Source organism: Heptranchias perlo, chromosome 22 (genome assembly GCF_035084215.1).
Source record: "Heptranchias perlo isolate sHepPer1 chromosome 22, sHepPer1.hap1, whole genome shotgun sequence".
NCBI classification, from domain to species: domain Eukaryota; kingdom Metazoa; phylum Chordata; class Chondrichthyes; order Hexanchiformes; family Hexanchidae; genus Heptranchias; species Heptranchias perlo.
The window spans coordinates 31816066-31830736 of record NC_090346.1 but is presented as its reverse complement, the minus strand read 5'-3'; the positions used below and the strand labels follow the sequence as shown (position 1 = coordinate 31830736).

The window sequence follows — 14671 nt, the reverse complement described above, 5'->3', positions numbered from 1 at the left end:
TGGTGTGCTGGTGGTGGAGGGGGTGGATGTTGAGGCTAGTGGTTGAGGTGCTGATCAAGCAGATTGCTTTGTCCTGGATGGTGTCGAGCTTCTTCAGTGTTGTTGCAGCTGCACCCATCCAGGCAAGCGGAGACTATTTCATCACGTTCCCGACTTGTGCCTTGTAGGTGGTAGAGAGGCTTTGGAGAATCAAGGTGAGCTACTTGCTGCAGATAACTCAGTCTCTGACCTGCTCTAGCAGTTATGTGGCTGGTCCAGTTGAGTTTCTGGTCAGTGGTGACCCCAGGTTGTTGATGGTGGGGGACTTAATGATGGTAATGCCACTAAATGTCATGGGGAGGTGGTTTGGCTCTCTCTTGTTGGAGATGGTCCTTGCCTGGCATTTGTGTGGCACAATTGTTACTTGCCACTTATCAGTCCAAGCTTGAATATGATCCAGATCTTGCTGCATGTGGGCATAGACAGCTTGAATTACAAATGGAGCTGAGCACTGTGCAATCATCAGCGAACATCCCTACTTCTGATGTTATGATGGAGGGAAGATCATTGATGAAGCAGCTGAAGGTAGTTGGGTCTAGGATGCTGCATTGAGGAACTCCTGCAGCCATGTCCTATGGTTGAGATGATTGGCCCCACAACCATCTTCCTTTGTGCCAGGTTGAAAGCAGTCACTGGAGTGTTTCCACCCTGATCCCCATTGACCTCTGTTTTAACAGGATTCCTTGGTGCCACAATCGGTCGAATGCTGCCTTGATGTCAAGGGCAGTCAATCTCACCTCACTAAGAAATCGGGTTTTGTGTTCATGTTTGGACAAAGGCTGTAATGAGATCTAGAACCAAGTGGTCCTGGCGGAACTCAAACTGAGCATTGGTGAGCAGGTTATTGATGAGTAAATGCCACTGCATAGCACTGTTGGCGACTCCTTCCATCAGTTTGCTGATTGGGCGTAGGCTGATAGGACGGTAACTGGGCGGGTCGGATTTGTTCTGCTTTTTGAGGGAAAAATATTTTAGCCTATTATAAAGGAAGCAATTCAAGGGCATAGCAGTAAATCTAACCCAACGTGGATTTGTGAAAGGCTAAGAAAAGAACAGCAGATTCTTTGAGAATATACCAAAGATGGTGGACAATGATAATGTCATTGATTCTGCTTCGTGAAATTAAGGATAAGGTTCTCCACAAGAAAATTTAACCTGAAATGAAAACAACCTCCACTCCCAAAACTCATGGAAAGTTGGGACCTTGAGGCGTTGAGTTTAACTGCTTTATATTAGAAAGTGCCAGTGGTGGTGGAAATACTGTGCTCCTGCCGTAGGTTGGTGCTGTATCGTCATACAAGTGCTTAATATATGCTTGCAAGTCCTCTTGGGGACATCAAACCCTCCACAAGTGATGCTGAAAGCATTCTTTATCCCAAAGCACATCCTGTTGTCATCTCAATACCCCAAATTATGGGGGTGGGGCAGGGGGGTGGTGGTGGTGGTAGTGCAGAGATACTTTAAAGAGAGGTGGGAAGAAGAGTGACATAAATTTAGTTGGAGAAATACTGGCACCAGAACATACTATTAAAGCATAGTTTCAATGTTAGTCATAGTTTGTTTGCTTCTGTGCCAAGCTAAACATTCACTTCAAACAATACCCTTGTTAGACACAAGCAGATGCAAAGCCACTCTAAAGAATGATACTTTGTGTATATTACAGTTGCTAGCCAATGTTTGCTCTGAGCTTGCTTGGAATAATATTTTGCATAAATAGCTATTCAAGAACCAACAAAATGGATCTGTGTTGTTTTGAATATGGCTGTGATTTTACGAGCTTGAAAAGGATAAGGAAATAAAAACATTGAAGAGGGGGGAAAAGGCAATAGAAACCAAATATCAAAAAGTATATCGATACCAATGAACAAGATGAAAGTAGGCTACAAAGAAACCTGAGGGATACAAGTGAAAATGTATATAGAAAGGGAATGAAGAAATGACAGAAAAGGACAAAATGAAGCAAATGTGAGAATGGGAAATTATAAGAATGTTTTTTTAAAAAAAAGCAGCGGTGCTGATATACCCCCAGGATTCATATGATGTGAAAATTTTAAGAAACATTTAAAGAGCATATAGGCAGGGGAATGGAACTAAGTGGATAGCTGTTTCAGACAGTGAACAGACGTGCAGTAGGCCCAATGGCATCCTGCTGTGCTGTAAAATTCTATGATTCTATTCTATAGATCCACTCCTAACTATCTAAAAGCAGCAAGCGTATCTCCATCAATGGCTCCTCTTCCCATCCCTGCACTGTCACCGCCACAGTCTCCAACTGATCTATCATTGGCCCACTCCTCTTCTTCAGCTACATGCTTCCCCTTGGTGACACTATTTGCAACTTCCATATGTATGCTGATGACACCCAGCTCCACCACTCTATCACTTCTCTCAACACCTTACAACCTCCATGCTGGCACCTCACATTGCCTGTCTGACATCAAATATTAAGTCATAACTTCCTCCAAAGCCAATGTTTATGATCCCCAACATAAACTCCATTCCATTACCACTGACCCCATTCCCCTCCATGGGCACTTACTATGGTTGAACCAGACTGTGCAAAACCATAGAGTCCTGCTTGACCTAGAGCTGAGCTTCAATTCACACATCCTACTTGTTATTGAGACTGCGTATAAATAACTGCACAACATTGCCCACTTCTGCCCTTACCTCAACCCCTTTGTTGCTGAAACCTTTATCCATGCCTTTGTTAACCTCTGGACTCAACTACTCTAATGTCCTTGCTGTATGGGAAGTGGGGGGGGGGGTGCAAAGAGAGGGGATGGGGAAGGAACGAGGGGAAGTTTTCCCCAGTGCAGTGGAAATAGAGATCAAACTTGTGCTGTACCTTGGCAGTGAGGATTACATTAGTGTTGGAATGCACTGCTTGATATTACACGCATTTTATGGAGCAAAGTTCAAAGTGCCTACCAATCGATTCAAATATTCTTTCACAATTGCCCTTATCGTTTTGTCTGCCTCATTATTTTATTGCTCTTATGGAAATTGATGATTAAGGAGCCACCTAAGAGCCAGCCATAGAGCCGGCCATTTCTCTTTGTCAAGGAAAATGTGTATCACTGATTGCAATTGCAAGTTGGTACAAACATGTAAGATCATATCTGCGACTTTGTGACCCTTCCTTGATTTATATGTGCCTTAATTGTTTGTCTGCACAATAAGAACCAGTCTACGTCAAAGTAATTCGTTGAGGGGTAATTTTAATCTAACCTGCCTGGCAGGAAACTGATGGGATCAGATCAACAACAACTTGCATTTATACAGCACTTTTAACATAATAAAACATCTCAAGGCATTATCGGACAAAATTTGACACCAAGCCACATAAGGCGCTATTAGGAGAGGTGACCAAAAGCTTGGTCAAAGAGGTAGGTTTTAAGCAGCATCTTAAATGAAGAGTGGCGAAGAGATTTAGGGAGAAAATTCCAGAGCTTAAGGCCTACGCAGCTGAAGCCACGGCCGCCAATGGTTGGAGCGATGAAAATCGGGGATGCGCAAGAGACCAGAATTGGAGGAGCACAGAGATCTCAGAGGGTTGTAGGGCAGGAGGAAGTTGCAGAGATAGGGAGGGGCGAGGCTATGGAAAGATTTGAAAACCAAGATGAGAATTTTAAATTTGTAGCTGCCCATTGTACACCATGATTTTACTTTCCATTGAAGGCAATGGCGGCGTGTAAAACGGGTGGCTGATCTGAGCCAGTCAGTTTCCCGCTGGGCGGTAAGGTTAAAATTGCCCCCATTGTGTGAAGTGCTTTGAGATGTTTCAATGTGACGGCACTATTATAAATGCAAGTACAATAAGCACAATGAATTTTTTGAAAGTTTAAAGTTTTCTAAATTGATGCCAATAAAATTGTGTTAAAAGATACTTTTCATTCCTATGAATCTATAAGGAAGAATACAGAAGAATGCAGGTATAGAATCAATGGCTCCAGTTTAAGTCGAGCAGTAGCAGAGGTGTGTTGGGCTGAAGGAGCTCCTTTTGTGCTGTAATTTCTGTGGCCCTGTGACACCGTCAAGTTAATGTTACACCCACTATCGCTTACCTCAGCATCATCACTTGGAATTTCCTGGGGGATTCTCCCAACCGGCCGCCGGAATATTGGCGGAGACCCCAGACAGGTGCCTAAATGGGGTTTCCGCTGATCTTCCACCAGAGTTGCAGCAGCCGATCAGGAGAACCCTTGAGGAATATCGTTTAAAATTGAATTTATTCAAATTATGCTAATATGCTCATGGACGCTAAAGGAATGATGAAGATACTAAATGAGTACTTAGCCTGAGTTTCTATAAAAGAGTGTGATAATGAGAATGAAAGGATACAAGAGTAGGATCTAACATAAGAAAAAGGAGGAGGAGAAGGCCATTCGGCCCCTCGAGCCTGCTCCGCCATTCAGTAAGATCATGGCTGATCTTCTACCTCAACTCCACTTTCCTGCCCTACCCCCATATCCCTTGATTCCCTTAGTGTCCAAAAATCTGTCGATCTCAATCTCTAATCTGCAGCAATTAGATAAGAAAATTATGGACAAGAAAATAGCACTGTAAAAGTTGGTAGAACTAAAAGTGGAAAAGGCACCAGGCTCTGATGACATGCATCCCAGGATATTGAGGGAAGTCAGAGAGGAAATAGCAGAGGCTGTGAGCACAATCTTTCAAACATACTTGGATGTGAATGTTGTACCCAGAGGAATGGAGGGTTGCCAATGTGGAAATCGAGTCAAAAGGGCAGAATAAATGCAAAGCAGGTCTTGCCTTGTTCCTTGTTTAGATGCAATTTCCTCATGTAGCTCGGGTAAGCCTCATTTTCCACAAAATTTCATTTTGGGCAGAATGCTACATGACTGCAGGTAAAAGAATGTATTTTCAACATTATTACAATTTTGTAATGAACAACTGCATGAATCTTATTTCAAATAAGGTAATGTGCAATTACCTTGAAAACACTAAGATATAGTACATGCCAGCTATGAAACATTATTGTTTATGCATGAAGGGCTGTAGCCTACCTCAACCTTATATAACATAGGCTTAAGATTGTTTCTAAATACAATTTTCTACCCATTCTACTACCCCCGACTCAAACTTGAATAGCTTATATTAAAGGTTTGGAGCTTTGAAGTATTCTTTAGTGGTATACCTTTGGTATTCCTTTCATCTTAAGTGAGTATAGTTTTCATTATCCATATTGTTTAATAAAGGGAATGACAGAATCATTGTGTACAGATTGTTCTATTTAAAAATAAATCCAGCAAAGTTCACTAAGCATCATGGAAACCTGCCTGGTAAGTAGCAGAGCTGAGCAGACCAGAAGGCCTGTGTTAAGGTAACTGGGGCCGCACACGGGGCACAACAATTGGCTTTAGTGCCTTTAAGTTGGAGAATAGCAAAATTGGCCAGGGTTGCTGCTCTCGATGGCTATCCACTGACCTTCACTGGACATGCTTGTGTGTAGAGAGTAGGTGTGGTCAGGGTTGGGCTTGGCTGTGATGAGTACTGTGGCCTGCAAGTCACTTATCTCCGAAGGCTCACACATTAATATTGACCGTTTGGATAAGGCCCAGTGTCCATGGAATGATAGCCCAGCAATGAGGGGGAGGTGGAAAGAAGAGAAAATTGGCAAGTAAAAAAATCAGTATTTGTATGAGTGCTTTTGTGGAATGCACTACAGAAGTATTTTTTAATTTAAGCACTGTAATGTGTGAAATGATTCAGTGTTCAGCCTCCTTCCTCCATTTTGCACAGTAGATGATGAAAGGAAACAAATGCTGCCTGATCATTGTGACTAAAATATTGGACCAGTTCAAATTACATTGTGGTTCTTGATGTAACTTAAAGAAAACTCTCAAAAGTCCTATATTTTAAGTGATAAAATCTCCCCAGTGTGTTTGAATACCACTGAGATTATGAGAAGTGCATTCTTGTTCTAGCTAATACATCCAGCTATGATTCTAATATTTGTAAGATACATGAAAAGTGACTATCTGGTGATGTGATTTACATGCAGTTCATGGGCTGCAAATGATTAGCTGTACATATGAAAGCAGAAAACCTGAGCTACATTCAGATCAAAGGGCATCAGGAGCCTTAGTTTGCCTGTACTTCGCTCAATGTTTCTTGCACTGCTGCCCAGGTCATACTTCGCCGTGCACATTGAATCGAATCGAATTGTTTCTAAGTACAGCCAATTTTACACTCTGCCCAGCTTCGTGATATGTGCCAGAAGTTCATACTGACATTCTGATTAAAAGACAGTTGACCAAAATCATTAGCCTTGCTGTAATTCTGTTTTAGTATTGTGGTGGAACAAATTAAATCATAGAATTATAAGGGGCGATTGTAACCCTGAACCCTGCCCGCTTGGCAGAAACCGAGCGGGCAGACAGTTAAAATCACCCATGGACGTCCCACATCGATCCTGCAGGCTCGGATTTTAACCTGTTCTTCTGAACAGGCGAGAGGGACACCCACCAGAAAAGTGCAGGAAGGTGCTTCTTTAAATATGCAGATCAGGCTCCGATGATGTCATTGGGTTCCGTCAGCTATTTTAGCTGTGGGCCTGAGTGGGGAAGCAAGCGGTTGTGGCTTTCCAGCCAGTTCCAGCTAGCGGGAAGAGGAGTCGGGGCCACAAGGGGCCCAAAAAGATAAGTCCTTTACTTCTTTTTTTGTTCCCCTGGACCCCACAAGGAAAGTTTAGGCTTCCCCTGCCCCGGGCTTCCCCCCCACCCCCACCCCGTTCGACTTACCTGAGTGCCGAGCATTCCCTCAGTCGCCCGGGACAGCCTCCCACCGCTCGACAGTGCGATCCTTCCCACCGCCCAGCTGCCACTTCCTGCTTGTTTTGGGCAGGAAACTGTCCGTGGCCATGCAGCTGTTAAAATTTCCTAGGCCTTATGCAGCCAATGTCAGGGTGGTTTGCTGCCCACCTTGGTCCCTGACCACTCGATTACCACTTGAGTTAAAATCGAGGCTATACAGCACAAAAGGAGGCCATTTGGCCAATGGTGCCTGTGTCACCTGTCCAAAAGAGTTGACCACTTAGTGCCATTTCCCTCCCTTTTCTCCACACCCTTTTAAATTGTTGTTCAAATATTTATTCAGGGTCCTTTTAAAAGCTCCGTAAAGATTCTCTTACCTCTCCCTTTGTTCCTTAATGGTCTTAATTTTTAAATATATTTTCCACTTATGTCCCTTCCACTGCTGAAGACACTGGTTAACGACTCACCAATCAGTGGAAATTGTAAAAAGATTTGACTCTTCTCGACTTCTTTTCCTGCTAGGTTGGCCTGGCGGGAAAGTTACAATGGCCTCCCTGCACAGGCCTCTAGTTAAAATAGCTGTCAGACCCAACGAGCCCGATCTATATATATTTAAAGAAGGACCCCGTTGGTGTCCCCCTCGCTTGCTCGGAAGAGCATGCTGCAATCTGAACCAGCAGGATTGGTGTGGGACATTGGCGGGTGAGTCCCGCAGGCGATTTTAACTGCCTACCCACCCGATTCCAATGAGTGGGTAGGGTTAAAATTGCCCGTAATAGCCCTGAATTCGTGGCGGTTTGTGCCAACGGAAGTGCAGAGGGGTGGGACTTCTGTTTGCTTGTCTGCCCTGGTGTTGACCCAGCCCCAAATCCTGGGGAAGAGGTTGTTGGCATAAAGAGGGCAAATGCCTGTGCCTTTTACCATACTCCTTGGCTATGTACCCTGCAGGGCACCTGGAATTTCACAGCAGCAACTCGCAGCTCAACAGAAGGGGCTGGTGACCATTCTAATTGAACTGACTTTTTTTCAAAAAATATACTTTATTCATAAAATTTGCAGCAATACATACAATACAGTTCTCATATCACATTCCAAACGTACACAAAACAGATTATACAATTTGCAGGTTACATCAAGTACAGTTCAATGAACAATTGTACATAATTACAGTTCATGACAGTCTAGGATGCCTTATTGCATCACACTCAATACAGATTATTGATTACAGATTCCTTACAGGTACATTACAGATTCATTACAGGTACATTACATTAATTTGAATTTTACATTCTGCCCGAGGGGTTTTTCCCTGATCGCAGCCCCTCGGTATACAATGGCAGGAAGTCTCTAAGTGGTTGCCTTTCCCCACAGAGCCTTTGCGGCGACCGCACCCAGCCTCAGTGCGTCCCTGAGCATGTAGTCCTGGACCTTGGAATGTATCAGTCTGCAACACTCGGTTGAGGACAGCTCCTTGCACTGGAAGACCAGCAAGTTTCGGGCAGACCAAAGGGCGTCTTTCATCGAGTTGATGGTCTTCCAGCAGCAGTTGATGTCTGTTTCGGTGTGCGTCCCCGGGAACAGCCCGGAGAGCACAGAGTCCTGTGTAATTGAACTGACTGAAGGGGAAATTGTTCTTTTACAGGCAACCCTTCTTCTGTTGCCATTAGGAAGCCAGCAACTTAGGTACCACTTTCACCGGTATATAATGCTGGCAAGCACCGTCTGGCTGTATTATGCAGTTGTACTTTGCATCACAGGTAAAGTAGGGGGAGCTGGCAGGATTTCTGGCTAGTGACATCAACAAGCCAGTCCTGATGTCAGGACAGGCAGACGCAGGAAGTACCCACGGCCCCGCCCATTAACATTTTTGGTGGCTTTAAAAAGAGATGGAGACTTGCAGAATCTGGCTCCCATCTCCTATTCCTCACCCCCTCCCCCAGATGACGCTATTTTTAAACAAAGTAATTGGTGGAATTTTGAACATAATGTATTTTACAGTATTGTTAAAACAAAATCATTAGAACACCTTTGTATTTATCACATTTTACTTCAAAGTAATTTGGTGACTTTTGTCGTTATGATGGTGAGGGATGTTAGTACTTGGAAATGAATACTTTTCCATCTCACCCACCCAGTGGCAGTATTAGGTCTGTTATAGTATAGTTAGATGCAGAGTAAAAGCTCCTACTGCACCAATGTAACATTTCCCACTAATAGTTAATGAGTCATCTGTGTTACTTAATTTCCTCGGTTGCAGTGTTGTTAGCATTTACGCAGCTATGCAGTTCATGCACTAACATGTTGGTGAACACCTTCAGTATTTACCATAAAAACACAGGATCTGCTTTTGTCACAGACTCAAACAAAGTGGGCCCAAAATACCCAGGGGTGCACAAATGTGAACAGAACCCCCACTTGCCCTAGCCCCAAATTCTGAGCAAAATCCTGGGGAACAGGGTCATCTGCATGGCCAGGGTAGACTGCCTGCCCCTACAAGAGTGAATCAATGACGCATACTCTGGACCACCACTGGGAAGGAGGCCCGGCAAGGCCTCGAAGAAAAGTGGCCTCTTCTTGTCTTCCGCACCCAATGGACCTCTTGGGGAAGGTAATCAGTCTTTCAGAGATTGATTACCTTTCCCTGGTAAAGGGTTGGGACCTATTTACAGGCCTCAGTAGGCTTCACACCTGCTGTCAGACATGGGGCATGATTTTAGCCTGGAAAAACGGGTGGATTGGGAGTGGGGGGGGGGGGGGCAGTAACAATTGCAAAAATCAAAATCCCACCCACAACCTTCCCATTTCCATTTTTCACAGGGGTGGGACGAGGGCTGGGCAACCAACACGCTCTCAGGACGCGGGTCGGGCATTAAAAGCTTTTAAGGAGGCTGCGGGCCTCTGTTTTCAAAGCTTTTTTGATATCAGCCCCTGGGAGACGGAATTCCAGGGCCTTCTACTTCATGCCACGTAAGAAGAGGCAAGAAGGCCTGAACCTGCAGGTAAATGCCTTTATCGCACTGCTTGTGGGCCTGGAGGAGCAAGCGTGCTTCCCCCAGGCCCAAAAAGCCTACCAGCAGCAACCCCCACTCCGGCCCCAACGATCTCCGACTGCCCCCCCCCCCCCACAATCTCCGACTGCCCCCCCCCCGCACGATGTCCGACTGCCCCCCCCCGCACGAAATCCGACTGCCCCCCCCGCACGAAGTCCGACAGCCCCCCCGCCGCACAAAGTCCGACTGCCCCCCCCCTCCGCACGAAGTCCGACTGCCCCCCCCGCACGAAGTCCGACTGCCCCCCCCGCACGAAGTCCGACTGCCCCCCCCGCACGAAATCCGACTGCCCCCCCCGCACGAAGTCCGACAGCCCCCCCGCCGCACAAAGTCCGACTGCCCCCCCCCCCCGCACGAAGTCCGACTGCCCCCCCCGCACGAAGTCCGACTGCCCCCCCCCGCACGAAGTCCGACTGCCCCCCCCCGCATGAAGTCCGACTGCCCCCCCCCGCACGAAGTCCGACTGCCCCCCCCCCCCCGCATGAAGTCCGACTGCCCCCCCCCCCCCCGCACGACGTCCGACTGCCTCCCCCCCGCACGAAGTCCGACTGCCCCCCCCCCCCCCGCACGACGTCCGACTGCCCCCCCCCCCGCACGACGTCCGACTGCCCCCCCCCCGCACGACGTCCGACTGCCCCCCCCCCGCACGACGTCCGACTGCCCCCCCCCGCACGACGTCCGACTGCCCCCCCCCCGCACGACGTCCGACTGCCCCCCCCCCCTGCACGTAGTCCGACTGCCCCCCCCCCGCACGAAGTCCGACTGACACCATCCGCACGAAGTCCGACTGACCCCCTCCGCACGAAGTCCGACTGCCTCCCCCCCGCACGAAGTCCGACTGCCTCCCCCCCGCACGAAGTCCGACTGTCCCCCCTCTCCACACGATGTCCGACTGCCCCCCCCCGCATGAAGTCCGACTGCCCCCCCCCCGCACGAAGTCCGACTGCCTCCCCCCCGCACGAAGTCCGACTGGCACCCCCCCCATGCCATCTGCCACTTACCTATTCACGTCCTCTTCCTTCCTCTTCTCCCATTCAACTAAGAACCTGCCTGCCATCCAGGCTGGCCTGTCGGTCTGGAAACCAGCAAAAAGAAATCATGTCTTTATGGCTCTGGGCTAAAATCACGGCCATGGTCCCTCAATGTAGAGGAGGCAGAAGGAAAATCTGCCCAAAACCCGCTGCCAGAAAATGGCTGAAAACAAATAAGCAGAGCAGAATCCTGGCAGAACCAGTTTCACTGCAAATTCCAGCCACAGACAGCCAATCTATCCACTCTCCACCCTTGATCTGGGCCACAATTTCAGAGCTATTGTTTTTAAAACCTACGAACAGCATAATAGAAATTTCTGACTGTTCCCTTAAAGGTTTAATTTAAGTGTGAAAACACGTATTTTCATCAGTCTAAGCAGGATTAAAATTTAACACTAGGTTGTAATTGGGGAGAACCTTCTGAACATTTTCAGCTTCAGCTTGTCCCATCATGATTCAGTCAAGGAATATGAATCATTAAGAACAAAGGAACAGGAGTAGGCCATTTAGCCCCCTGAGCCTGTATCGCCATTCAATGAGATCATGGGTCGTCTGTGGCCTAACTCCATATACCCACCTTAGCCCCATATCCCTTAATACCTTTGCTTAACAAAAATCTATCAATCTCAGATTTAAAATTAACAATTGAGCTAGCATCAACTGCCATTTGCAGAAGAGAGTTCCAAACTTCCACCACCCTTTACGTGTAGAAGTGTTTCCTAACTTCACTCCTGAAAGTCCTGGCTCTAAAATTTAGGCTATGTCTCCTAGTCCTAGACTCCCCAACCAGCAGAAATAGTTTCTCTCTATCTACCCTATCAGTTCCCCTTAATATCTTGAAAACTCCAATCAAATCACCCCTTAATCTTCTAAATTCCAAGGAATACAACCCTAGTTTGTGTAACCTCTCCTCGTAATTTAACCCTTGGAGTCCAAGAATCATTCCAGTAAATCTACGCTGCACTCCCTCCAAGGCCAAAATATCCTTCCTAAGATGCAGTGCCCAGAACTGAACACAGTAGTCCAGGTGTGGTCTAACCAGAGCTTTGTGTAGGTGTAGCATGACTTCCACCCCTTGTATTCTAGTCCTCTGGATATAAAGGCCAGCATTCCATTAGCCTTTTTGATTATTTTCTGTACCTGTCCATGACATTTTAATGATCTATGTGCATCGACCCCTAAGTCTCTTTGGACCTCCACTGTTTCGAGCTTTTCACCATTTAGAAAGTACTCTGATCTATCCTTTTTAGGTCCAAAATGGATGACCTCACACTTGCCTACATTGAAATCCATTAGTTCAAGAAGTATTAATGGCATCCATTGGGATGAGAAGCTAAAATGGGAAGAGGGGATCTGAAAATTAGGGAAAATCACTAAAATAAAATTTTTCTAAATATCCAAAATGGTTCTAGAAATCTATCATGAGATATATAATGAATGCAAATAATACAAGTTAAATGAAGCAAAATGTATAATAATTTTGGACCCAAAATCATTTCCATTATTATATGCAGTTTTGTATGTAAATAATTTCAGGTTTAAAATATTAGTTTGAAAGTTAGATATGCTACTGGTTAAAAATACAGTGGCGCATCGTGAGGTGTCATTACTATCTTTAAACACAAATTCAGGCAGCATGTAATCATTGTCACTGTAACTGCAATGTACAATTGTATCAAACATTATAAAATGTATTACTTGTCACAGTGGAAAAGCTTCTGCTGCGACAGGTACGTCTCCTGCCGCGTGAACTACACATACGGCCAACATGGTGTTTTCAGCACAAGCTATTGTAAGAACTAAAATCTCTCTTAAGCAAGAGAATCCTCTTTATTAAAAAAATGTTTCGGTTGATTACAAAGTACTTCACTTGACATTTGTTTTGAGTGCTTAAATTATGTTGGTTTATTTTTAGGGTTTCATGCATCATCAGGAGCCTAAACTTTTGGCACTGACCTAAAAGGAGGAAAGCAGAGAGCTCTACCCTTCAAGGAAAGGAAATATATTTAGCACAATGAACCATCGGGAGGGGAACGAAAGCTATGCAAACTATGCATATCACCACTCAGAAACACTGGAAATGGATAGAAGGTAGGACTTATAACAAATGGCAATAAGAGATATGAGGCATTTGTTCACATAGAATTATAGATACGTACAGCACCACAAAACATCTCTTTAGTCGTAGCAGCCAGTCCTCAAGGGGTTAAATGGACACCAACATCCTGGTAACATGATCAGGGTGTAATTTGATCAGATATTTGTAAACCGAGGTTGATCAATTCATCTCACATCTACAAGGCACAAGTCAGGAGTGTGATGGAATACTCTCCACTTGCCTGGATGTGTGCAGCTCCAACAACACTCAAGAAGCTCGACACCATCCAGGACAAAGCAGCACGCTTGATTGGCACCCCATCCACCACCCTAAACATTCAGTCCCTTCATCACCGGCGCACTGTGGCTGCAGTGTGTACCATCCACAGGATGCACTGTAGCAACTCGCCAAGGCTTCTTTGACAGCACCTCCCAAACCCATGACCTCTACCACCTAGAAGGACAAGAGCAGCAGGCACATGGGAACAACATCACCTGCACGTTCCCCTCCAAGTCACACACCATCCCAACTTGGAAATATATCGCCATTCCTTCATCGCACCGGGTCAAAATCCTGGAACTCCCTTCCTAACAGCACTGTGGGAGAACCTTCACCACACGGACTGCAGCGGTTCAAGAAGGCGGCTCACCACCACCTTCTCAAGGGCAATTAGGGATGGGCAATAAATGCTGGCTTCGCCAGCAATGCCCACATCCCATGAACGAAATAAAAAAGTCGTGTCTGTGTCAAAAAAAGGAAACTCAATTAACCTTTAGGCTTCCAGCAGGATGCAGGAAATACCTACCAGCACAAACCAGTCTTTTTTTGTTTTCAGCGTATCTGAAATAAACAGTATTACAGCAATAAAATGGCTCAAACTTCAGGAATAGATCTGTAATGTCAAATATATCATGAGTACAGAACAGGCTGTAACAGTGAATGATTCACCTGTACTTTGTTCACCTGATATCCTTAGTCATTTTGCTGTTAGTGTTTTACCCAGCGTCTCTGTTCATGTAACAGCTTGTCAATAAATACATTAAGAAAGCGGAAGTATTTTGGACATTCCATAGTGGACTGAGAAGCAGAATAATGCTGTGGCATGTTTCATGGGGTGTATTATGAAATTGTTTTGCAGTTCAAAATCAAAACCAGTGGGAAATTAAAACCCTCTTATATGTTTGTAAAGTATTTGCAAACTTGCCAGTTTAAATTCCAGCAAAGGTTCAATGTACCAGTTTGATTGATGCAGGTTTCAAAATGTTATTGTACAGAAAAGATCAAAGTATTGATTAATCATGATCGACTATGTCAAAGGCTGCAGAGAGGTTAAGGACGTCCAGGAGGGATAACACACCACGGTCACAGTCATAAAGGATGTCATTTGTGACTTTGGTTATGGCCGTTTTGGTGCTGTGGCAGGGGTGGAAACCTGATTGGAGAGATTCATATAGGAAGCTGTGGGAAACATGGGCACGGGAGGTGACAACACATTCTAGAGAGGAAAGGGAGGTTGAGGTTTTTTTTTGAGGTGGGGGTGATGGTGGCGGTTTTGAAAGGGAAGGGGACAGTACCTGAGGAAGAGGAAGCCATTTACAATATCAGCTATCATGGGAGCCAGGAAGGGAAATTGGGTGAAATACATGTAAATTGCTGTCTCATATAAAGGAGTGT

At 45.6% G+C, this 14671-nt stretch overlaps 1 protein-coding gene across 2 annotated transcripts in view; it reads left to right on the top strand.

The window, feature by feature from the left end:
- tmc5 (transmembrane channel like 5) overlaps window positions 1–14671 on the top strand; it is a 209215-nt gene that overhangs the window by 23489 nt on the left and 171055 nt on the right. For both annotated transcript variants that reach the window (XM_068003205.1, XM_068003206.1), the window contains exon 2: window positions 12815–12990. In XM_068003205.1, coding sequence (XP_067859306.1) covers window positions 12914–12990 — 77 coding nt within the window. In that variant the 5' untranslated portion in view covers window positions 12815–12913. The remainder of the gene's footprint in view (window positions 1–12814; window positions 12991–14671) is intronic.